Source organism: Lycium barbarum, chromosome 6 (genome assembly GCF_019175385.1).
Source record: "Lycium barbarum isolate Lr01 chromosome 6, ASM1917538v2, whole genome shotgun sequence".
Taxonomy (NCBI): domain Eukaryota; kingdom Viridiplantae; phylum Streptophyta; class Magnoliopsida; order Solanales; family Solanaceae; genus Lycium; species Lycium barbarum.
The window spans coordinates 3313735-3341107 of record NC_083342.1 but is presented as its reverse complement, the minus strand read 5'-3'; the positions used below and the strand labels follow the sequence as shown (position 1 = coordinate 3341107).

Sequence of the window (27373 nt, the reverse complement as noted above, 5' to 3'; positions counted from 1 at the left end):
TTGAATTGAATGAAATTAAGTCACTTCTGACTTGATTTGTGAGGAGTCATTTTAATTTAAGTAGTCGTCGGCTTTCTTATTACATAATATGCGTTCGACAGATTTTTCGTTTTAACAAACTATTTAGCTCATTATTTCAACCTCAATAAATAAAAAGTAGAAAATTTATTTTGAGCGTAGAAACTAATCTTTAAGTGAATTTGTAATCATTTTGCAGTCACTATTTTAAAATAATTATTTTCAAGTGAAATTCATATATTTAAAAACAAGCTCAACTTCTCATTTAGACTTCATATACTCAGCTGCAAATTAACATATAATTTATAGGTTTTCCAAAGCTCAATTATTCTCACTTAAATCTCATATACTCCCCCGTATCAATTTTTTTTCCCATCCGGTGTCCAGTATCCGCATTAGGGTCTGACTAAATTCAGATTCGTGTCAGCTAGTCCTACATTGGGGAACAAAGCACTCCCTAACAGTGGTGACTCCGTATCCAAGGGGGCTCAAACTCAAGATCTCTTGGTTAAGGATGGAGTAGTACCAATCACTACACCACAACCCTTGTTGGTTCCGTTTCAATTTATGTGAACCTAATTTTTACTCAATTATGATCGCAAATATTTAATACACATACATAAACTTAGTGGTCGTTGGTACGTAGACAGAATTATCCCGAGATTATAATCCCGGGACTAATTTATCTCATCTCTTGGGACTATTTTATCCCATCTAGGAGATGGGATAAAATAATCCCATGATAAGTGGGATAAGAAGGGATATCCCATTTTTTAAGTTGGGATGTATTTTATACTTTGTTTGGTACAAGATATAAATTTATCCCAGCATAAATTTATAACTTCTACCAAATATGGTGCAAAAAATTAATGCTAAATATCCCAGCTTATTTTTGTCTGTTATTCTACTTCTTTTTTTTTCCCACGTCTCTTATTCTACCCCAATAACTCAAGCCAAATAATATCCAAAACCTACGTATATTAATTAAAGCCAAAAATATGAAGCTCGTAGACCCCATGTATAATCATCTCCATCCATACTTATCCTCTTCACTCTTTCTTTCTCCTAACACGCACAGCTCCAAATTTCATTTCTAGCATCTTCCACATTACACATTGTACATCTAAAATCACTGTTTATTCATCTCTCTTTTTCTTCACTACACAAACAAACAAAAAAATGCGAATAAAATCCCCCATATTAGTATATCAAACTAGAAGACTACTACAACAATCACAATCAAACCAAGAAATAAATACACACTCAACAATGAGTTCATCATTATCATACCCGACAGCAACTTTCCAACCCATGATGAATGATTCAGTAACTACAGAAATTGAAAGACCATTTAAACTCTCAGCACCTTTTGATTCATCAATGGCGGTAACAATTCTCGTCCTTCTCACTGCACTCTTTTTCTTGGGATTTTTCTCTATTTATATTCGTCACTTCACCGGCAATACAACAACGCCTTCCTCCTCGGACGCTGATGACCGCCGTAGGAGACACCTATCTCAACCGTCATCGCACAGGTTGTTAAAATTTACTTTCCTTCTATTTTAAAAATAACAAATAGAAATTAGCGATAGAAACATTCTATAGCTAAACAGTAAAGAGAGTAAGCAATGGATTCTGCTGTTTAGTTACATAATATATTTGTCGCTAATTCTTGAATTTAGTGATATACTTTTTTTTTTTAATCGATGAATATTTATTTTTCTGTTTAGTATCTACATTAATTATTTTAGTTTCATTTTAATTTAGTATGCATAAGAAAATAACATTTTTTTTATATTATTCTAATGTAGTCTTTTATTTTCAGTAATCATAATCACTGTCTTCATCCTTATCCTCTTCACTCTTTTTCTCTCCCATCACCCAGCTCCAAACTTCATTTCCAGGTTCTTCCATAACATTGTACATCAAAAATCACTGTTTAATAATTTAATGTTTTCTTCGCTTCACAATAAAAAAAAAATGACAATAAAATCCTCTATATTAGTATTTCATACTAGAAGACTACTACAACAATCACAATCAAACCAAGAAATAAATACACACTCAACAATGAGTTCATCATCATCATACCCGACAGCAACTTTCCAACCCATGATGAATGATTCTGTAGCTACAGCAATTGGAAGACCATTTAAACTTTCTGCACCTTTTGATTCATTAATGGAGTTAACAATCCTCTTCCTCCTCAGACGCCGATGACCGCAGTAGGAGACACCTATCTCAACCATCGCACAGGTCGTTAAAATTTACTTTCCTTCTACTTTAGAATATTCGTGACAGACAGATTTTACAGCTAAACAACAAACAATAGTATCTGTCGATAATCCTACTTAACGACTAATTCAGCTGTTTAGTTACCTAATTTATCTGTCACTAATTTTTGTTTTTAGTGATTTACCCTTTTTTTTTAGGTCGATAAATATTTATTTTTCTATCTAGTATCTATATTAATTACTAATTTTAGTTTAGTATGCATAAGAAAATAACATATTTTTTATATTATTCTATTTGATTCTCTATAAATAATGATGTAGTCTTTTATTTTGAGTAATCACAATCACTGTCGTTCATCCTTATCCTCTTCACTCTCTTTCTCTCCCAACACCAAGCTCCAAACTTCTTCCATTACACTGTACATCAAAAATCACTGTCTAATATTTAATGTTTTCTTTGCTTCACACAAAAAAAAAATGAGAATAATCCTCAATATTAGTATTTCAAACTAGAAGACTATTACTACAACAATCAAACTCAGCAATAATTTTACACTTAAACAATGAGTTTATCATCGGACCCAACAACAACAACTTTCCAACCCATGATGAATGATTCCGTTGCTACAGCAATTGGAAGACCATTTAAACTCTCAGCACCTTTTGATTCATCAATAGCGTTAATAATTCTCGTCCTTCTCACTGCACTCTTTTTTATGAGTTTTTTCTATATTTATATTCGTTACTTCACCAGCGACGAAACGTCTTCCTCCTCCTCCTCAGACGCTGATGACCTCCGTAGGAGACACTTATCTCAACCGTCCTCGCACAGGTTGTTAAAATTTACTTTCCTTCTGCTTTATAATTTATATTAATGATACTCTCTCCATCTCAAATTACCTGTCGTAGCAGGTGCTTCCTAAAAATAATTATATCAAAAAATATCTCAAAGTATTTATCATTTTAGGAGTTTAAAATAAAATTCACTTTTCATGTGATAATTGATGTGGAAGGCCACATACCCTTCAATTATGGGGAGATATACATAGATAACACTTAAATAAAAATTTAATTATGGGGAGATATACATGAAGATAGATTACATCCGAAGACATGGAGTAATAAATAAAAGTAAAATAGTTAAAATTTCCTCTAATACCTTTTTTAAGGGAAATTACTATTTTTAAAAATATTTACTTCACAGTGCTCATACTTTGCTATGAACACCCGATTTAGTTCATATTTGTGTAAACTAATGACAGAATATTTAGTTTTTTTTTTTAATTTAGTATCTATAAAGAAAGTAACTTTTTTTTAATGTCATTCGCCTTAATTTCTATAAATAATGATGTTACTAGTCTTTTATTTTCAATGTAATGACGAGTTTTTGTTCCATGACACAGGTCTTGCCGGAAAGGGATGGACCCGGCAGCGGTACAGTCGCTGCCATTGGTTACTTACAGTGGAGCCGCGGAGCACCTGATCGAGGACTGCCCGATTTGTTTAGCTGAGTTTGAGGTGAATGAAGTTGTTAGACTCATTCCGTACTGTCGGCACGTGTTCCATCAGCAGTGTCTTGACACGTGGCTCGCATCGCACGTGACTTGTCCACTCTGTCGGTCCACGCAGTTTTTTAAGAAGGTGGATGAGGTTCGCTTGGATGTGGTCGAGGTAGAAAGATCGACGGTTCAGGAGTGTGACACGTGTAGGAATATTAGGAGATCATGTAGTTCTTCGAGCTTGGGGAATAGAGTGGCATTGCATAGAAGTGCAAGTTTCTGAAAAAGAGAAAAATAGGATAGATTTGTGAAAAATTGTAAAGATTTTGTTATCTATAAGTATACTTTTGTACAGCACTCAAATTGAGATATTTTTGTGATCTATAGTTATCATAAAGTATATTACTATGAATTAGTGGATTTACAAATGGAGGTCTATGTTGTTTAATAAATTGGAATGCAGGATCATTTTACAACCAGAGCTATGAGAAATTTTGTTATGTGCTTGTAATTTTTCGCCAGACCCTTGGCCTTTATTGGCTTCGCCCCTGATTATGAGATTTTAAATTTCACGAAGCTCTTAGATATCCATGCTATTGTTATGGAGTTATAAATTCCACAAAACTCCTCGATAACCTCATGAATGAGGGGTATCGTGAGTAAAATGAGTAAACAAATAAGGTAACATAATTGAAACGAAATGAATAAATTATTAATTATCAGATAAAAGTCTTTGTTTTGGAATGTCAATGTTTGAAGTTTGTCTGAAATTTGGGAGTCTAATTAATTTCAGCTGAAAAAATTTGAAGTGTGCTTGCAGAAGCACAAATATACTAAACAAATTTTATTTGTTAAAGAGTCTCATAGGGGTGGGTTAAAGGATACAAGATTTTTTTTATATAGATTTGGAAAATCCTTTCTTCATGAGCTAGCTTTTGGGATTGAGTTAGATTTAAGATATATTTCTTTACATGAATATCAGAGTCATACTCATGCCCGTTCAATTCATTGTTTTCGATGTTGGCTCTCCATATTAAAATAGCCAACGCACCTATGACTTTGAAATCGCATATGTCTCAAGTCTATTTCGGTAGTATAATTTTAGTTTCATAAGTCTACTCTAAAGTTGATATAAAACGGTTATATTCACAAAAAATTATACACCTCACCTATGACTTAAATAACTGGTTTCAAATCGGCTATAAATGCTTTGTCCCAGTTGCAGTTGTCAACAAGGAAACAAACATTCTTATAGCTAGAATATATTCATTAATGCATTACTTGGACTAAATTAGGAATATTTTCTTCCTCTTTTTTCTTTTTTAAATGGTGAAGAACTTTACTTTTTTTCTTTAAATGGTGAAACCCCAAAGTTGGGTTTACTTATACCTTTTGATTGCTTAATAACGTTAAAGGCTTATTATTCACTTGATTAGGACTGAAAGACGATTCCTTGAAGCAACTGAAAGTAATTGCAATTTGATAATGTATCTTTTTGCTAAGAATCATTTAGTAAGCAGACGTGCAATCCATGCAAAATATTCATCGGTTTGGTGTTACTTTCCTATTAGTTCTTTATGTTTGGTGCAATTTCTTCGAAAAAGAATTAACACGTTTCTTTCATTATAAAGATTCTATGTGATGAGAAGTTTCTATTTTTATTTTTTTTGGTACATTGAAAAGGACTGAAAGGGTGTCTGTCTTTCAAAAGCAGAATCATTTATGTCTATCAGGAGAAAAAACTACATATTGTCGAGCGCATTTCTCCAAGTTATCAAATTCATATCATGCTTGTGCCCTTTGTTTGCCAGAAAATTCGTACGTTGATTCGCCTCTCTCTAGATGTGTTCAAAATTGAAGAGATATTTACCATCTTCAATAATAGTGGTAAGAGAATGATGTTGTATATAATCATCCTTAATAAACTTGAAACCAAGAATTAAGACCATCTATTTTCACTTTTACTTTTTGGTAACCCATTAATTTAACTAAGTTTAGCCTTTTTAATTCCCCATAATTCAGTAGTTGGGCTTCAAGTATGTTTCACCTTACATGCATATCCTATAAAACATTTTCCTTGATCATCTCTAAATTAAAATCCCTCAAAAAACATTATCTTTAGACTGTATTTGAATACAACTATCATTAGTGTTCAGTTTCATCTTTCCTGCGCAATATGGAGACCAAGCAATTAGTTTGACTTGTGAAAGTAGGCGAATGACTTGAAAATAGTTCTAACAACTTTCCTAACATAATTAGTAAATTGTCTACATATAAACTCAACGGGTAAACAGTTCTTTTCAATCAAATTTCTATTATGTTCATGTGCCACATAATTGAGATTATTTCTATAGCTATATAAAAATTATGACATTTTATATCCACAAAAAGGTTAATGGTGTATTTAAGATCAAATCTTTTTTTAAGAAAAAAATCTTGAATTTTGCCAAGTCAAATTATGCCAAAGAATTACGAAAATAAATTTTAAAAATCTTATAGGCATACGAATGTTTAACGCATGTTTAAGATCACAAATTTGAAATATAAATTCTTAGATTTCGTACAAGGGCAAATTATGCAAACAAATTGAAACATAAAATTGATTTTCTTTTTCCAGCTGACAAACAAGAAACAATGGTGATAATAAGAAGGCAATTTTAGTAACCCACCAAGAAATGCAAAGAATAGATAAAGGCCTATCATTCATTGCAATGAGTTAATGTATAATTACATATACATATTAATCTTTACATCAGTAGTTCCCCATCTTGGAAAAGCGACGAACAAAAAGATTGTATATCATCTCACTTGGTCATAAGGAACAAAATGATTTTTGTATGATGGAAGGATTTCAAGATCCATGACCCAACTTGAAGAATAAAAAGCAGTAGCTCGATGCACAAAGCATATTGCGTTCACGTAGGGTCTGGAAAAGGACCCGCACCGCGAGATAGTTGAAGCTTTTTCAAGTCAACCACACACTTGTTGATCAACTCTCTCCAGGCTTAAGAAGGATATATTCAAATAACTTCATTAATACATAACAAAAGCCATCACAAAAATCTGACTTTCCTGTTAGCTATGTCGTGGTAACCAATTTGTCTACACACCGATATACGGATATTTTGGACAAAGGATAAGTTTCACCTGCTTATTCTGCTTTCAACAATAAATCAGACGTGTAAATCTGCAAATCCAAATGTACAGTTAATGATATATGAATGGTCAATAAAGAACCACGAAAACTTTATCATGCGCCTCACACTAGTTGTGTGAGGCGTCTTTTTGTCTCTCAGGAAAAAGTAGACCCAAATTTATACTTTTGGATCAACTTTTTGTGAGACAAAAAGGAGCTTCACACAAGCAATGTCAGTTGTGTGAATTACAAAATAAATTTTTTCACACACAGCAAATGAACAGAGAAGGAGAGAATTACCTAGACTAAAGGAGCAAATACTGCAGGTGCCCAATAAAACTTTATTTCAATATCTATCTTCTCTCTCTGATATGTATCTTCTACTATTTTCTTCTAATTTATAACCATTTATTGTATAGAGAAAGCTCGGACCACCTCGACTACTGGTGCCAGGCACATCGGACACTTTGCTTCCTCGTGGACCAGTTTTTCCGCACATTTTGAACATGTGCACATGTGGCCACACCTGCACCAGAGAAGGGAAAAAAAGATTATTTCTTCTTCAGACTAAATAAAATAGGAATGATGTGTTCGCTTAAACACTGAAAACATCATAATGTCAACTTGAGGAATCGATGAAGGCATTGGCGGAGCCAGGATTTCACTGAGAAGAATCAAAATATAAGGAAGTAAACATACAAAGAAGTCAAGGGTTTTCAGCATCTACTATATATACAAGAAAAAAAAAGTTTGACCTTGTATATATAGTGCAATTTTTCAATGAAGGGGGTTTGGATTTAAATCAAAAAGGAAAGATGTGTCCGCTAGACCGCTGAAAACAGCATAACGTCACCTTGAGGAATAGATTACAGGACAAGGATGGTTCATATTTTCACTTCAAACAGTAAAGAAAGCTGTACCTAGGACAGCTCAGAAAAGTATCATGTGCACACTTAATAATTAAAGTAAGGACAAGGATGTTTCATAGTTTACCTGTACAATAACGAATCAATATTGTTATTACAACATAAGCAACATATTCCTTTTCTCACTTTATCCCATTTTGCTTCATCGTTCATCAGACTGTCCCCACAAACATCCGCATCTGATAAACGGAAAAAGGGAATTCAGGGTCAGGGATGAGTTGTATAAGATGACAATTAGATGAACAAAGTAAGGTATGAAACCAAACCTGTTGAACCAGCAGATCGATTAAGGGCAGCAGAAACTTCTTGGCGAACAGACCGCTGAAGCTCAACTTGCATTTCCATGCAAGTTTGAAGCATCTTTTGCATATCGTTCATCCTCTGCTGAAGCACAGCCATGTCAATCTTCAGTTCGTTGATGATATCCCACTCCTTCAACAGATCGAACAGGTATGAATTTCATTGTAAGAACTATGATCAAGTAAAACAAGAAAAAAGGATGTGACTAGTTTGAGTTTTCTTCAATAAAAACATACTCATAGTGAGAACTGAGAGTTACTATGTTTACCAAGATACTCAAGAGTAGAAGAACATATCTAACTTGCAGATTCAGCATGAACCTCTAAATTACCAGAGGTGCCTCAGTTATAATGATAAGAAAATGACATATACGGTCCTTTGTGTTTGAGGGTAGGTTCAAAATCTAAAGTATGCACTTAACAGTTTTGGTCATTTAAGTTTGCCAAAAGTTAACACTTTTAGTCTCCGTCAAATACTTACCGAACTGTGTCTGTTAGATTTGATGGGAAGTATGAAAAAAAGAAGGAAATTAGGGGGAACTCACATTTAGAGGTACAATATTTGTAATTTCTGCTATTTTTGATTTATTTCTAGACTCTAGTGCAGCTTTTTGAGGTCTAATTAATTTTTCTTCCCTTTTTTAGTGTCTAGTGCAACATTTTGTGTTGCATATTTTAGGTTTTGATGGGACTTTATTGGTGTTTATGGTTAATCACTTTTCCCAGCATTTCCATCAAACTTTATAAATACAAATTGTTAAATATTTAACGGAGACTAAAAGGATTAACTTGTGGCAAACTTTCCAAAACCATTAAGTGCATACATAAGGGACTATTTCGAACCTACCCTCAAACATAAGGGACCATTCTTTCACTTTCTCATATATTAATTATCATTTTTTCTGCATATGTTGGACACACCAACAACAAATAAAGAACTATGCTAATCAACTCCAAGTAGAACTTCAAGTAGATCATGAAAAATGGGTGAGACTTACTGATTCTCCCATGCGCTGACGTGGATTTTGGCGAGGCAAATTCTGATGCTCAGGTTCCCGATTCCAATGTGGCTGAGAAGGTGCCTCTTGAGGTGGAGTAGCTGTAGCAAAGGGATTTCCCTCTATATTTATCTGAGGACCATCTGGATTAATATTCTCCTGCTGCTGCTCCTGCTCTGTGTCCGAGGGGTACGACGATGTTCCCTCCATATCCCAGTCAAAAGAAGCATGACCTTGCCTCTCAACATAAGATTGTATTAGCTGGTTTAGACTCTCGCGGAAACTGCTACGAAGCAGATTAGAAACGCGCCTCCTAAACCATGAAAAAAAATTGTTAATTACGTGGAACTTCAATGTCATACAGAAAATGCAGAGGCCTAAAATGGTACAAGTCCTTACCTGCTTAGCAGTTCTCGAAGTTCAATGCTATAAACATTGTCATCATCCGGTATATAAAATGTATCAACCCTTCCAATGGACCTGTCATCCTGACCAGAAGGCGTGTCAAACCAGTCATCAGTTGCCTCTTCATGCCACTCATCATGTGGTTCTTGTGCATGGTTTTGTTCTTCAATGGCACCATCCAAACTTTCTGGATAAGATTGATTACGAGCACCTTCCTGCGAATCATCCACCCATTCATTCTGATCAGCATATAAATGTTGTGACTCACTTTCCTCGTGTTCCGTTACAAATTCCTCTGGCTCTTCTGCTTGCTCTGAATCATAATCTTCTTGTAGCTCCTCTGCCTGAGCTGATGAACCTTCCCAATCATAATCTTCAAAGATATTTCTATCCAAATCACGAAAATAACCATCTACCACCTCATGAGAATCACTTGCCTCACTTTGTGGTACATCATTATTTCGACTTTCAGGTAAACTATTAGAAAACTCCAAATTTGACATGGCTTCATGATCCTCATCTCCTCCAATTTGCTCTAAATTTTCAGCTATTTGGTCAATGTTATATTGATGATTCGCATGCTCATGGATAGTGCTTGCTGAGTGCGTTAGCACATGAGACACATTGATTTCTCTCGCTTCATTAATAAGTTCAGATTGATCATAGCATTCATCTATTACCTCTTGTTCACTATTTGATTGATATGGTTGAGGGACATCATTTGCAGAGGACGGCTGTATATTACTAGTAGAACCGCGCACATTATCGTCCAATCTGGACAAAATTTCTTCCCTGTTTAAAACCATTTAATGTGTCAGGTAAGACGGTAGGTTAGAATAAGTTATGTTCGACAGATACTAATTAGGTGAAAAAATGTGCCTTTTGGCTGACAAAAAAGCGCTTACTAACGTAATACTACCACGAGCAAGTGAGAACAACTCAAAACACACAAAGAGGAAAAAACCTTTAGAGAACAATACTTCACATTCAGGTCCATTTTACCTTAAATCAGAAACAGTATGTCTTTGCCTCAGTAACCCGAGTTCACTTGCTGCATTTGAAGCAGTTCTTTCATCATTGGTTAAGCTATCATTTCGCAGAAACCTTCCTCGGAGTAATGACTGCACCACACAAAGTTATCCAGTATTACGAGCAAGCAAGATGTGGCAAATAATCTTATGAATGAAAATAATAGAAGCTGGATGAAACAAGTACATGAGACTAAAGGATCCCGAATTTCACCGAAGACCAAGGATAAATATATTGTATGCACATTCTAAAAAGTGCAAATGACTAGAATAAGTTCAAATAATAGTTGCACTATGATTAAACTAAAGATCTCCTTAAGCATGTTGATAAACTACAGTTAATTAATCAAATCATAATTTATTAGTAATATCAAACAAGTAACCAATTAATCAACTATGCCTTAGTTCCAAACGAAGTTGGAGTCGACTACAACAATCACATGTTAACAATTCCGCTCAACTGGATTTCAATCTCTTAAAAGTAATAATAAATTTCATGAAGCCAAGTTTGGTTCAACTAGAAATTAAAAAGGGTAGCCCAGTGCACGAAGCATCCTGAGTTCATATCGGGTCCAGAGAAGGGCAGCACTATAAGGGAGTGCAATGTAGGCAGTCTACTGATTCCATGGCTAGAACCCGTGATCTCTAAGTAACACGGAAACAACTTTACCATTGCTCCAACTCTCTTCCTTCTCAACCAGAAATAAATAATTCAAAATTGTAAATCAATTTTACAATACTAATTATTACTCCCTCCGTTCCATAATAAGTGGTCTTTAGGCTCATACACACCCCTTGAGAAATTGCTCACTCCTAGAAAATTAGGAGCGTTTTTACTAACTTACCCCTAATCAAGTTTTACTACTTTCTAGAAAAAGAACAGGTAGTTAATGAATCTTGACTATTTAAACAAGGGTAATCTTGGAGGAATCTGCCCAAAGTCTTATTGAAATCCTAAAGCACCCCTTATTTTGATAAAAATTGAAAAGCCTAAGAAACCACTTATTATGGAACGGAGGGAGTAGAAAGAAAATATTAATTTTATAATTTTTTGGTGATTTAGATATACCTTGATTACAATGCAGTATTGTGACTTGCGACAAACTAATTATTAGAAAGAAAATATTAATTTTACAATTTTTGGTGATTTAGATATACTTTGATCACAAGGCAGCATTGCGACTTGCGACCAACAGGAGAGACACATGGCGTTGTATCTTAACAGAATCTTTAAATTAATATATCTAACAATTAATACTTTCAAACCACCCCAAGAATAATTTATAAAGTGAAGTGTTTCATCTTATTGTGATCATCTTTAGGCAAGTGAACCTGCAAGATATTAGCAAATTTGGTCAATCTCCTTATTTTGTTTACCTCTTTATCGTTCTCACTCTTTTGCTAGCATTAATTTTTTATTTTTTATTTTCCATTTGTTCTCAAGGACATGAGAACACTTAGCATGTAAAGCCCTTTAACAATAGACTAGAACATCTTAATGCACATATCAAAATCATGTTTAACTTTGATGCTGAAAGTAAGGAAACTTCCATTCCTAACTTTCCATGAAAGATACTCCCTCCATCCCAATTTATGTGACACTCTTTCCTTTTTAGTCAATTCCGAAACAACGACACCTTTCTATAGCTAGTAACAATTTAACTTTAGAATATCCATGAGATGATTTATAGCCAAACAAATATTTGTGGATTATTTTGGTCTACAAGTTTCAAAAGTATTTCTTTCTTTCTTAAACTCCGTGCCCAATCAAATACAATCACATAAATTGGGACAAAGGGAGTATACAGTAGGAGACAGGGTATCAACAGTGCAAATCCTTGAATAACATCTGAGATGACATACATTATCGTAATATTCTAGGGAGAAAAGGAAAAAAGAAAGCATTTCTACTGAAGCCTAACCTGAATCCGATTGCGATAGGCAAAGTCTGATACAGGCTTACGCTCCAACAATCCCTGAAGTTCCATTTCCCTTTCCCTTTGAGACCTCATCAGCAAATCAACAAGAGCTTGTCTGCCGCAGAGTCTGCGCAATGCCTTTCTCTCTCCACGTCGTGAAATATCGACCAACAACCCATCACGCACTTGTTCAAATTGAGAACCAACTTCATCTCTGGGAGAACTTGTTCCACTCTGACGATTATTCGTTGGCACCCTCTCCCTTATGATTCTCACCTTTCCGCGTTCATCCAATGATTGTGAATGACTCTTTGCACCAGTGTGCATCCACTCTTGAATAATCTGCCTCACTCGTTCGCGTTCAACCTCCCCAAGATCACTAGATTGTTCTGAGCTAACACTTCGGCCATCATCAAAGTAATTATCCAACTCGATATGGTTCTGGTCCTCGTTGGCACCGCCATTTCGGTTGATAAACCGTTGACCATCCGGCTCACCCTCAAGCTCCTTCCACATTTGAAGAATAGATGATGCTCGGGTTCTTGGCCTATCATGTTCACCACGCTGCCTCGACACCGAGGACTGAGATTCTATAAATAAAGAAGGACCAAATGGAGAAATATTATGCAAGCCAGCAACAGCCATAGTACTCTCCCCACGTTTCAACACTTTCAATTCTCAACCATTGTAATAATCACCAGATCTGTTCATAAGCATCAAATTATGTTAATTATGGCAAGAAAATGATATAATCATTTCCAATTCAACTGACATATTTATAAAGCTGAAATTAACCAAAATCTGCAAATATCATAAACAAATCAACAAAAGAAAAAGAAAAGAAACACAACCCATGATTCTTTTGGATAATCTGATATGTATAAGGATCTACTATAAGTATGTAAATTTACTCATAAAATATCACCCAAAATTTAACTTTAACCCAAAATGAAACAAAAACTTATCCCATAACTTCCCAACAAGTAATCCAAAGAAAACCCTTTTTTTTTCAGAATGGGCCTAAAAAAAAAAAGGAAAAGTCATTTGCAGATCTTTCTTTTTTCCTCTGACAAAAGTGAAAAAAGTAAAATTCAAATTTCAAATCTAAGAAGTACTCTTTCAAGACAGAAAAACATCCCACCCCACCAACCCCAAAAAACAAGTGGAAAGAAAAAAGAGAGAAAAAAATGACTTAAAAATCAAGTCTTTAGAACAAATTAACAAGATTTACACAGTACTAACAAAGTCTCTTCATAAATTTACATAACATAAGTCAAATGAATTGGAAAAACAAGCAAATTAAGCTTATACACCTATACATACACAAAAATGAACTGTATAAAGCATATTAAATACAATATTAAACAATGCAATACCAAAAGATAGGAAAAAGAAGACAGAATATGATTCTTGATTATTGAAAATCCAACAAGAAAACTTTTTTCTCTTTTTTTTTTTTTTTTTTTTGGAGAATGGGACTCAAAAAGCAAAATTAATCTGCAGATCTTTCTTTTTTTCCTCTGATAAAAGTGTAAAAAAGTAAAATTCAAATTTCAAATCTAAGAATTACTCTTTCAAAAAAAAAAAATCCCACCCCACCAACACCAAAAAACAAGTAGAAAAAAAAAATGACTTAAAAATCAAGTCTTTAAAACAATTAACAAGATTTAACAAAGTCCCTTCATAAATTTACATAACACAAGTCAAATGAACTATGAAATACTAGCAAATTAAGCTTCTTTAGCTATACATACACAAAAATGAACTGTATAAAGCATATATTAAACAATGTAATACCAAAAATATAGCAAAAACAGTCAGAATATGATTCTTGATTATTGAAAATCCAACAAGAAAGTAAATAAAAAATAAAAAAGACTTGCCTTTTAGCCTTTAACAGCTTGTTTCAACTCAATTGTTGACTTAAGACTCAAAAAAAAAAAAATTACCCACCAACCAAAAAACAATAAGGTTGCAATAAGTTAGATGTAATTTTGAGAGGAAAAAGAATAGATTTTTTTGGTCCTGTTGAGAGGAAAGAGAGAAATATAAGGAGCTAAATAAGGAAAGAGAAATTTATTAGGAAAGTAATAATTGAAGGAAGGGGACACGTCACTATTTTTGGTCCATTTATTTTATTAATATTTGGGTTAATACTACTTTGGTCCCTTTTTGTTTGTAAATTATGATTTTAGTGCTTGTGATATATACGACGACAATACCCAGTGTAATCTCTTGAGTGCAGTCTGAGGAGAGTATAAGGTATGTGGATTTTATCTCTAACTTTGTGGGGGTAGAGAGATCATCTTTTATAGATGCTCGGCTAACAAAAAAGTGTAATTAAAGCATAATAGAAAGGAAAATAACGTCAACAAAATAGCAAGATAAACGCAATGATCGAGGTAACAGGTAGTAGTAAAATGTAAATATAAGATACTATATGAATATTAGGTAAGACTCCTTGTAGTCCTTGTAATATATTTTAATAAGCATATTTGACATTCAATTAATTTAAGTTTTTTTTTTTTTTTGCTGTGAATATTCATAAATTTACCATGGTTACCAATTATTTCAATATCTAATTGTCCATTTTATTAAGCTTGCTTTATATTACTCCAATATATGAGAGTAATAATTCTAAAAATATTTCAAAGGGGCCAAAATACACATTTAATTGAATACGAAATATGTTTTGTCAAATATTATAAGGATTAAAATTAAAATTTATTAATAACTGAGGGATTAAAAGTGTAATTAACTCTACTTTTTTATTTTCTTTAATTATGCCCTAAATTTTTTGGCGTAGCTCTAACGTCTATTTTCCTTTATTTTCTTTTCTTTTTTCTCAATCTCTCTTTTTGTTTATAGTAAGATGAAATGGGTGTTTGCCACGTGGGTGACTGTTATTTTCCCCAGGTGACTTTAGCCGATTTTTTTTTCTTTTTTTTTTTCCCCCACTTTGACGGTAAGCTGTGGAGCGGACTACCGACGTCGTTTTAGTCTACTAATATTTTGGACTTTGTAATTAATTTTCTATTTCTAGAATTAATATTCTAGTAGTCTAGTGTTTGCAATTGTTGTTGACTTGTCTATTTGAAAGAAGAAAAAAAATATCATCCATGAGAACTAGTACTGCTAATTGACTAGTAATTTAGACTCTTTTTATGATCGAGAAATTCGTTTGGACTAATTTTTATGATTGATCGTAGTATTTTTTTTAATTTCGCGATAATAAATTTGTCTCTATATTCTTTTCACTTAAATATTAGACCTTGTTCGCTAGGGGAAGTACACAGACAACCACTTTGAGGATACCTATTAAGGTATAGTCGAAGTTCATAAGACTCACAAATTTGAAGTTTCAAAAATCTTCAAATATATGGGATGAAGTTTTTATCTAAAGTTTCACTCATATATTTGATTTTTTTATGTAAAGTTTTATAAAAGTGTTTTAAAGTTGGTTGCAACTCTTTTGTCGTTCTTCAATTTCAAGTTTTCAATCTAACCCCTCCACAAAATTGGCAACAAAGGCTTCCAAACTTCAAATTTAGTTTCTTCCTCTAGCTTCAATATGTTTTAGCATTACCCAAACAATGTTGTTCAAACATTGCTTCATTTTGGATATGGAAATAGCATTAAAACCCATCCATTTCAAGCTTTCTGTAATTTCTATCTAGGTTGGGGTGGAACTAAAGTGAGGCAAGGAGGATCAACCTATACCAGGTAAATATACTACGCAGATAGGTCAAAAGATATTTTAAAGTTATATATGAACTATTGAAGTTCCTTAACATATGGAAAGATTCTAACTAGTGTAGTCGTAAAATAGTAATAAAATTACTTTAGGTCACAAGTTCAAATCTTAAATACGACGCTCTAGCTTTCTTATTTAATCTCCTTATTTGAATTTCTAATTCCGCTATTGTACCTAGGAGATGTTCATTCAAAAGATTATTTGCATCTGTTTACATTTATCTGCATCCATAAAAATGCCATGAAATTATTCATTTCTAGCATTTCAGTTTAAAAAGACAAAACATGATGCTTTTCCTTACAATTATGCTGAAATGTAGGCTTTAATTTTGTGCTCTTTCTCTATGGCTTATATTAGTACTGTCCCGTGAACTTAGAATTCAAATTTGAGGCTGTTAATTAAATGCTATCATATGTCCAAGTGCTTAAACAACGTGGTTTGACTTAGACTTCATTGTAAGATACAATAAAAGGACTTAGTAGATATCTTCAAAGGAAATTTAGTCAAACTTGTTTAATACTATTGTTGTCCTCAGAAAAGTAAAATGTTACTTTAAGAAAGAATAGATTAAAAAGATAAATGTTGCATTTAGAAAAGGGATTATTTAAGAAAGCGACTCATACTGGAATAACTACGATGGGACTATATATATTGTCGGCTGATAAAGCGAAGACAGTATACCAAGTTTTTCCAGCAGTTAGTTTTGGTCCTCCAAGCAATAAGGAATCGCCTGTGATATATACTTCATAAAATAAATTGGATTGTAAACAGGGGCGGATCTATGTAGGAGGGTCTGGATGCCACGGCACCCGAACTCCTTGGTTTAAACTCTGGCTATATATGTCTGTATGTATAAGAAAATGGTTAAATCTAAAACTCGTCACCCATAGTATGATGTAAGCGTCTGGTGCCACTGGCAAAGGGCTATTTGACCCCAAGTAACCGAGTTCGATTCACACTTGCTCCATATTTTGATCTTTTGCTTTCTTTAGGTTACACCATATGTCTTCACTTCAGTTCCTTTCTTTCTTTTTCTTTAATTTATCTTGACTTGCTATTCTTCTTTCTTTGTTTAAATAAACTTTGACTTTTCTTTAACTTTCTCTTTCATTACATACCAGACTGATAAGTACTAAATTTTTAAAAAGTTACATTAATACAAATAAAAATATGTTTGAAAGGTAAAATATAAGTTTAAAAAGAAATTACTATTTTAAAGAATAATGAATGTTGAGGCTAAAATCTTTGGGTCTCAAATACGTATGATATGGCCAATAACAAACAACAGGCAATGGAGTATGAATATTGAGGTAACAATAGGAAGATCGTTTATACAAGTGTTTCTAATAGAAATTTTTTATTTCTCCAAATTTTAGAGAATAAGGCATTTTATTTGTGCAAAAAAAATAAAATTAGACAGCTCAGGAAATCTTTAATCTCACGATATTTAAAAGAGAACATAACTAAATAAATCTGCATATTCGATCAATTATCTATATAAATAAAAAAAGATGCATCCAAAGTGAAGCCCAAAATTGAATGAGCTGACCCATTTGTCCTAATTGTGGCACCCGGAACCTCCAAATCCTAGATCTGCCTCTGATTGTAAAGTGAGCAAATATATTCAACAATCATTTATTAACATTGTTCCAAGCTAGGAAAAAAATTACGTCTTTTTGTAACACATAAATTAAGTTTTTCCAAGGGTAGCCACTTGCTTAGTAAACTTTATATTACTCGTAGCGTAAACGATGGCAGTGAAATGAATGGGATTCCGGCCATTTTCATTGGGTTATTAGTTAGTCATTAGTGAGAATTAAATTAACTCAAAATTAAATAGAAATCAAGCTGTACCATCGATCAATAAGTTCGATTATATTCCAACAATATTATTATACAATGTTGTAGATGTTAATGGTAAATTTCCATATCCTTAGTTATTTCAATTTCATGCAACAATAAGTTGCGATTAAATAAATTGCTTCCAATTAACAACTTTAATGTAACAAGAACAATCATGAACTTGCATTTCCATAAATTTCATGCGGATCCCATTGCTAACTTCCTACAAAGTCGGCTGCTTTAATTTTTAATAATTTTCATTATCATATGCCATCATCATTAAGAATTTAATTAGAACTAAGTTCTCTTCCTTAAGGAAAAAAAACTTATAAATGGTCCAAATCATAATTATAGCCACACACAATTAAGCACTTGATGTGTATGTAGGTGTAAGAAGTAGAGAACGGGACAAAGCTATTCATGGCTTATTAGTGCCTTAATAACATCGTTCATTAGCATATTATATTAACATGTTGACCCCATTTTGTTACTTTAATACAGCACTTGATTAGTTGCATTTCCAATCATCAAATCATTATAGCACTTTTTAACAATGTTTGAAACTCAAGAGACTTATGAGAACTTTTTGGTTAAAATTCCGGTGGAGACAAAAAAAAATTAGGTGATTTTATCTTATCTATCAAATTTTGGTAGACAGAGTTATCAAAAGTTGAACAGCATAACCACTATTCGGACCGATTTTTCAAAAATTAATAACCAGTGTTTAAAACTTCGTTGAAAATGTCCACTTTTGATGTGAAAACACCATGACTACAATATTTGAATTTCAAACATAAACAAGCGAAAAATTCAGGGTACTGTCATGATTTTCGTTCAGGAACATATTATGGAGTTTCACCTTTTTAAGTTTAAAAACCATGCGTCATGGATTCCAAAATTTGACTATTTTTCAATGATTCTAATTTAGTAATTGATATGTGATTATCTTCAATTACAAGTCCAAAAAATTATATTTTGGAGCTTTATCGCAAAATTTGTCTGTGTATTAGTGAAAGATAATAGGTACTGATCAGGACATCACAGTCATAAAAAGGAAATATAAAAAAGAGGCCTATATGTGGGCTTATGTTGTTTTAAAGCACAACAATGTGCGTATCTAACGGATAATGTTAAAAGGAGTACTTAAATATGTACCTAAGAGCAAAAAGGGAAAGAAAAAAAAAGCTTGCCCAAAACTTGACATTGAGAAGACTTTCACCAAACACATGTGATTTTGGCCTGAAGAAGTGGAAGTGTCTCTTCTTTATAGAACAGTTTTGTGGCTTAAAAATATCCTTTACTGCTTGTTGGTGCATGAATTAATTTCTTAAGATGACAACTAGCTAGTAATATTTGATTGGATATATCAATGGTGGAGTAGTTGAAGGTTTAATTAATTTATAGCTTGAACATGGAGGAGCAATTTTTTTCTCGGATTTCTCCCTCAGTATTCGGTACTCATATTAGAGTTCGATTAAATTTGAATTCGCGCAAGAAAGTCCCACGTTGAGAAGTAAAACACTCTCTAACAAAAATGACTCCAAACCTGCTAGCAGGGCTCGAACCTGAGACTTTGATTCAGGATGATGGAGTACTAACCACTCCACCACTCTACACCACCCTTATTGGTGAGGAGCATTTGATCCACAAACAAGTTACTCATATAATAGGAAAAATGGTTTTGCAATGAATAATAATACAAGAATCATATGGGAAATATTACTAATTTATGAATGTTTATACGATGAATAACAACACACGATTATTATAAGACGATTTATTTAAATTTGAGGGTGTTTTGCGTCTTTAGGTACTCTTAGGAATCGTTTTTTTATGAATAAAATTGGAATTATAATGCAGAGATGATAAAATGAAGATTAAATAATAACGGAATTATTTATTGATAAATATTTGCTTCAATAGAATAAAAATGGGATATTCAAGGTATAATACAAAATATGTGTTTGATATACAGGTCATATTTTTTTTCTTACAACTTTACTTCGAAAAGGTCTATCGGAAACAACATCTCTACCTCACAAAGCTAGGGGTAAGATCATACATCCTCCTCCCCATACCCTACTTGTAAAATTACACTGAGTATGTTATTGTTGTTGTGTTTGATATACAGATGGAGTATATTCTTAAATGAATTACACGCTTACACGTTATAAAAAAAGAAGGATGAATTACACGCTTACACGTTATAAAAAAAGAAGGAAAAACTTAATCGCGCTCAATATTTTACACTAAACTACATTAGTTTAATGACCTAGTTATTACTTACAAATTGAGGTGAGAATGAAAAACTTATTCTCATCCGGTCTGATATTAGCATCAAACTAATGATCACAATACATTTCACTTTGATTTCTAACTACCAAAGTTAAATTGCTTGGCTGGTTTGTTGTAAACACGAGACGCGCAAAAAATATTTTTCATAAGAATTAATGTGTATGAATTAACCATAGCTAAATGAAATAATTTACGTAAAGATATATAATTATGTATTTATTGACTTGAAATATGTATTTATCGACTTGAAATAAACACGCATAGATTAACAATCTTTTTTTCATAAAGGAGACATTTGTATTCCCCATTCACTATCTTTTTCACTCCCAATTTATGTGCAGAAGCTGTAGGTAGGGTTAAGAATTCATGCATATTCTTTTCCCTAAGTTGTCAAAAAGACGACAAAAAAAAAAAGTGTTATCAGGTTAGGTTTCATGTCTTTTACTTTAAAGTTCCCTCACAGCTTGATCACTTGTTCATTAAAGGTAAAAGGTTACAAAATACACTTCAACTTTGGCTGAAATTGCTATAACACACTTCAATTTTACGGGGGTCCTATGACCCCCCTGGACTATTTTTTTTTTTTGTATATTATTGAGGGTATTATCGGGTGATATGGACAAAAACGTGAGCACATAAAGAAGGATTATTTGGAATTCAACATGGCAAATAGAGGCGGGTCTATTCAGTTTTAAGTCCACCCTTGCGCGCTCAACCAACATATGCTCACTTGCTTGTCCACGTCACCCGATAATACCCTCAATAATACACAAAAAAATAGTCCAGGGGGGTCATAGAACCCCCGCAAAGTTGGAGTTTGTTATAGCAATTTCGGCCAAAGTTAGAGTATGTTTTGAACCCTTTTCTCTTCATTAAATATCTTAATTTAGTAGTCCCATTTTGAATTTGAATAATCTTTTAGAAACTTTTCAAAGTAACAAAACATAAAACATGTGTTTTGATCTGAAAGCAGTTTCTTTCCCTAAATCAACGGAAATGTTTTACAAAAAAAACAAAGGTTAGGTTTTTATCAAAAAAAACATAAACGAGTTTAAATTATATATATTATCAATCTTTATAGATAATCTTTCTTAAAATGTGTGATTTATATTCTTAAAAATAGTACAAATCAACAGGAGAAGATGATCTAATGGTGTAAAAAAATTTATACTAACGGTGTTTATAACTTAAACTCATAACATAGACGTTCTTCAAAATCTCATTCTCAAAAACAAGGGAAGCTAGAGAGCAAGGTAAAGGTTTGGCCGAACCCACTAATCTTGGTCCGAACACTATATTTGTATGAAGAAATCTGTTTAATATGTATATATAAATTACTATTTTAAAACCCAGTAATTTAAAAGGGTTGAAATCTTGAACTCATAAGTTTCAAATCTTGGCTCTGCCTTTGTCAAAAACTAATCCAAAAACACAACTAAATAATTTTTCACAAAAAAAAATTTGTACAAACTAAACCAAAACAAAATCCAAATACCATATTATTCCTCTGTTTTTATTCATATATGCAATTTCTCTTCTATAAATCTCTTTTATTTCAATAGTGCTCATGCCATTTTTGGTCAAGGGGACCATCCATATATAACAAATAAGGCAAAAGAAATCAAGACTTTTTGGGTACATATTTCAAGACAAACTTCATTTCAATGCTTGCCTTTAGGGATATTTAAGAGTTGTCATCCAGGTGGGAAAATGCTTATTTTCTTATGAGATATTTTATCCGGAAAAGGCTCAAATATGTCATCTAACTATTGGAAATGACTCATTTATGTCACTAGTCTATAGTTTGGCTCATTTATGCCATCGAACTATAAAAAATGGTTCATTTATGTCATCGAACTATAGGAAATGACTCATTTATGCCACTCATCAATAGTTTGACTCATTTATACCATCGCCTATTACCAAAATGACTCATCCATGCCCTTTTTCATTAACGCTGGTTTTACAATACCAGATATGACATGTGGCCTCCAATTAGAGGCCTACGTTGTTTAATTAAATCAGCCCAATTTTAAATAACAAATTAATAAAAAATCTGATCCATACACCTTACCCACCCACAACCATAATTTAGTTGGAGGTTACGTGTCATGTATGGTATTGTAAAACTAGCTTTAATGAAATATGGCATGGACGAGTCATTTTGGTAACAGGTGATGGCATAAATGAGTTAAACTATTGATGAGTGGCATAAATGAGTCATTTCCTATAGTTCGATGGCATAAATGAGTCACTTCCTATAGTTCGATGGCATAAATGAGCCATTTCCTATAGTTCGATGGCATAAATGAGCCAAACTATTGACAAGTGACATAAATGAGCCATTTCTGATAGCTGGATGACATATTTGAGCCTTTCCCGTATTTTATCTATTAGATCGACTTGATAGTTCGGGCAGTATGTTTTTCTGTTCTTTTCAAATTACCCTGCAATAGGATTTCTAATATTAGATCAATATTCCCTGTCTCAATTTATGTGAAGGTATTTGACTGAATACGAAGTTTAAGAATGAACAAAAGACTTTTGAAACTTGTGGTTTAAAACAACTTATAGATATATGTATGACTATAATCATCTCATTAAGAGTAAAATTAATTGTCTAAAGTGAAATTATTATCTTCGTTGAGTAGTACTATTAGCTCTATTTAAACAAGAAAGTACAACATTTTACTTTTGCAATTGCTACTTCTATTTTTGAAAATTAATTGCTTAATTTCAGAATTCTTGGTTTGAAAAATTTCTTCCGATTTATCCTTTTGGAATCTCGACATATGGACGTGGAATGTGAATGATGAATTAATGTGTTTAGTATGAAGGAAACAAAAACTGTTTTCGTGAAAAAAAAAAGTGACCTTTTTTTTTTTTTTTTAGTGTTTGTTAAGTAAGCAGAAAAAATTTATTCCAAGAACATTTAAATATACGAATGGATAAGGGACATGTGCGGTGGGATGGTGTGCGCGTGAGGACTAGATAATCAGCATGAAACATTATTTATGGAACTTATTTTCCTTATTGAAAATTTAAAAAGTCATTTTCCTCATTTTTAAGGAATTTGTTTCCTAAACAAGATGTTTCCAATACATTTTGGTCAACACAAACATAAGAAAATTTAAAAAACATTTTTCGAAAAATGTTTTCCTCCGTACCAAACACAACCTAAGTGAATACATGTACAATTAATGTATAGTATATACACCTTAACTATATACATATCACACTTTTATTAAAATCTATAAAAAAAAAAATATTAAATTATTTTTTGTTGTGAGCTTATTAGTATGTTGTGTAGTGTACAAATCCCTTTAATATTTTCCAATCAATCCCCTAAAAAGGTTTTCCGGTGAAAAGCTCTTTGCAATATTGGATTAGCAATAAAGCTTCTTATTTACAAAAGAAAAAGAAGATACCTAACTTAAGTAATAAATTTGAATTATGCTCTCTAATCTCTATTTAGCTTTTCCAGGTAAATTATAATTTTTTCTATTATGGCTTTGCTATTGAGTTACGGTGACTTCTACTAAAGACTCATCAACTACCGTCCAATTATTTTCATAGGAAAAATGACAAGCACTCACAAGTCCTCTTGATGTGGACTCACACTCTTTTACCCACCTAATTTTGCTCCAAAAGTCTAATCTTAAATTAAATTCTTTTGTTGACAAGTTTCTTGAAGACAATACAAAAGTTTCGTGAAGACAATTATTTTCATGTTAGAGACTAAGGTACTAATTAAAGCAGCAAACTAAATTAGCTTAGTCTTTCTAATTAGAAGTTTCTATTCACATTATTCAAGCAAATATAGATAAGATTTAGGATCATTTGGATATTGTTACTCCAAAATAAACAGATTTTTAAAGTTACATCTACGATGATATACAGTGACATACAATTGTACATGGAAAAAAGAAGCTGATGAAGCCATGAGGGAGAAGTCCAACAGATTCTGACGAAGCAACAACAACTAATTAAATTGGCAAAACTCTAATGAAGGAGCACTAGCAACGAACAGAACTCTAACGATTTTCCAATGAAGATTTTCAGAATTTCTATTTTTTATGGGTTTTGTTTAAAGTTATACTTACAATGTATTAAAGATTTTGTTGTTATATTTCAAAAATTGAACAATATTATTATAAGTTATGGTAAATATAAATTTTTGTATGTCTCTGTATATCTCCCAAAAAATTAACGTAATGGGCTGGAATGGGATTCTAGGTAGCCCTTTCGGAACAGAAAATTGTGTGGATTGCCTTTCATATGGACTGGTCTTTAATTTTTTGTCCTCAATTCGCTGGTCTTTAATTTTTTGCCCTACTTCTCATTTAAGAAAATTGGTGGGCTAAAGTGCCCTTTTCGCACCAAAGATTCTGGGTTCGATCCCCAGCAGAGTCGAAAATAATAATAATTTCGCACGGGTGAAGTTACATTGAACCTATGCCTTGTCCGGCAAAGATTCGTAGAAATGAAGTTCTGCCTTAATTTCGCAACTATGCCTATAGGCATAAGTTCTATGTAGTTTCATAGAAACATTTGCTGTGTCCGACATAGTTTCTATGTAACTGCATAGCGAATAGGCATAGTTTCATATGAACTTATGCCTTGCGATTTTTTTGTTTTTTTTTTACTGAGTGAGGATTCAAACCTTAACCTAGAACCTCGGGATAGTTTCGGCCACCTTTTTAAGCGAATGGGCAAAAATTAGATACGCTGCCTTTGAAGGAAAATCGTGCAAACTCCCCCATTCGGAATAGGCTTTGTTCTCTATTTCTATGCATGGAACTTCACTTATATTGCCATCCACTTATAAAGGAGCCCGCTTTTTTTATACATGCTTAAAATAAAGGGATCTTTACAAAACCAATTGATATCATTGTTTACTTTTTATAGTCAATATGCAAAAATTTAGTGTTGATTATGAAATTATTTTTTTGTTTAAGCAGTTGAATGGATAACTATTTAGATTAATTATTCTAAATTGAAGTTAAATATGTTGTAAGGTTCTTTTGTACTTGTCACTTTGGACAGAAATACGTAAGGTGAATATAAAGTTTGATTAGACGTGAATAATACGTAACAGTCTAGACACAACTGTTAAAATATTACTTGTTCTGGCTTAACACTTGGCGCATCATGGTTTTGTCTTAGTGGATGTGTCTCATCAATTGAATCTTGTGCTCGTCTTTTTATAGTTCCTAACTTTCTTTTTTAAGATCAATCCAATGTGGGATTTGTCTAAGACAAACTCACAATGAATTTCTATTTCAATCATCAGCAATCCACAGTTTGTTACCTAAAACTTACTCTTTTTATTTCGTGTGTTGTTTGACTAGACATAAAATTTAAAAAATGAGGGAGCTCTTTAAATCATATGACAAACTAAAGATGTGTATATTATATTAAAATGTCTGCTGAATTTTGTCATTTTAAGCATGTCATGCGAGATGTCAAAACTAAAAAGTTACTAAATATAAAAAACATACTAAATTGAAACATAAGCATGTTGTTCAAAATACACATTCTCATTTCACGGAGACACTTCATCTTTCAGTCAAAACATAAAATATAATATTCCACATCCAAACAATTTTATTCATCACACTGTAAATGGAAAAATTCAGCGAAAAAACCAAAAAAATAAAAAATATTACAACAGTTCATCATCAGCGCGCAATGGAAGAACAAAGATCCAAAATACAAACCAAATAAAAAATGGAAAAAAAAAAAAAAAAAAACAGCTTAATTATACATCTACATCACAAGGAAATGACTTAAAATTCCTTTTTGAATTAGAAAAATTCACCTTAGGAGTGCACAAAATCCTCAACTTCCTATGACGTGATTTCCATGCACCAACCTTAAACCTTATTTTTGCCCTAATTTTCACTTGCACTTCCACTGATCCACCTGTCCTTTCTGTCTTAAAATCACGTGCAATATCCCCGTAAAGTGCCACGTCATTCGCCGGAAGTGACACATCAAAATGTGTCACATTCCGGCGAGGCTGATAAAATGGCTCTACATAGTTGAACGCAAGTGGTTGTGAGTTAAAGAAGAGTTTCACTTCAATATTGTCATAATTTATTGAGACTCTCTTGTTTGGATTCTTGGCTCTTATTGTAAAATTGAATTTGGCATTTAAATGGTTGATGTTGGTTAAATTGTAGTCATGGATTGAAGAATTTTCAATGGAATAGACCATTTTTCGTGGTCTTAGTACTAGCCATACGATGAGCACGACTATTCCCACTATGATAAGTAGGGTTAAGAGTGAAATGGCTATGCACCTAAATAGGCTAATGGGGGTACGTGACGGTTGTGGACGAGGAAGAGAGACCGGAGGCATATTAAGGTCTTAAGAACGCTGATTTTAAGATTGAGTTGTTTTGTCGGGCTCAATGATGAGAGAGTTTTATTGGGAAAAAAGGAGAGGAGCGGTTGAAGGCATATTGAGGATTCGTGTAATTTTGGAAGATCCAACTACATAAGGGTTTTTCTCTCTTTCTAACGTTCGACTCTTTGGTCTTAAGAACGCGTATTTGAAAAATAAGTTATTATGAGGCTTAATTTTGGTCTTGGAGACTTGGAGTACTTGATGTCAGAGCAAATGATGAGATATTTTTATAAGGGAGAAAAGAGAGGGTGAAAACTCTTATGGAAGCTAGAGTAGTCATTTTTTAATATATGGGGTATAAAATTGATAGAGATGGGTTGTTTGTGCTTTTTATCTAGCTTTTGATTTCTTGCATGAAACTCAAGAGATCTTATAGAGTTGCACTTTCTATTTTTTAACTAACAACAATGTAGGATGCTTTCTGAAAAATGTAAAGATTTTGTATGTAGTGATGTTGTTGCATGAATATTCTTATCGTGCATGAAGAGAGAAAGCTAGGAAAAGAATCTGGAGAGTTGGATGGGGTTTTGATTTAACTTTTCTAATGTGAAAGAGTTTTGCTGATAGAATCGGAGATTAAGGTGGATTCAGGATTTAAAGTTTATGGA

The 27373-nt window shown here is 32.8% G+C and overlaps 3 protein-coding genes across 4 annotated transcripts; 1 reads left to right on the top strand and 2 right to left on the bottom strand.

The window, feature by feature from the left end:
* The first annotated feature begins 1027 nt into the window (after positions 1–1027).
* LOC132600491 (RING-H2 finger protein ATL57) lies at positions 1028–4232 on the top strand. Of its 2 annotated transcripts, XM_060313699.1 has the most exons (3): positions 1028–1553; positions 3007–3084; positions 3656–4232. In XM_060313699.1, exons 1-3 carry the CDS (start codon positions 1198–1200, stop codon positions 4032–4034), a joined length of 813 nt encoding a protein of 270 aa, XP_060169682.1. In that variant the 5' UTR covers positions 1028–1197; the 3' UTR covers positions 4035–4232. The 2 variants fall into 2 exon arrangements, with proteins under 2 accessions (XP_060169682.1, XP_060169684.1); XM_060313701.1 differs by lacking the exon at positions 3007–3084 and having other exon boundaries at positions 1032–1553.
* A 2163-nt stretch (positions 4233–6395) lies between these two features.
* Positions 6396–14507, bottom strand: LOC132600490 (uncharacterized). Its single transcript, XM_060313698.1, has 9 exons — positions 14346–14507; positions 12466–13165; positions 10518–10636; positions 9510–10307; positions 9111–9423; positions 8080–8245; positions 7881–7992; positions 7188–7413; positions 6396–6938 (listed from the first exon to the last, which is right to left on the bottom strand). The coding sequence occupies exons 2-8, from the start codon at positions 13105–13107 to the stop codon at positions 7296–7298; spliced, it is 2268 nt and encodes a 755-aa protein (XP_060169681.1). The 5' UTR covers positions 13108–13165; positions 14346–14507; the 3' UTR covers positions 6396–6938; positions 7188–7295.
* An 11367-nt stretch (positions 14508–25874) lies between these two features.
* On the bottom strand, positions 25875–27055 carry LOC132599467 (uncharacterized protein At1g08160). The gene has a single exon (XM_060312838.1). The coding sequence runs from the start codon at positions 26715–26717 to the stop codon at positions 26115–26117; it is 603 nt and encodes a 200-aa protein (XP_060168821.1). The 5' UTR covers positions 26718–27055; the 3' UTR covers positions 25875–26114.
* Positions 27056–27373: the final 318 nt, after the last annotated feature.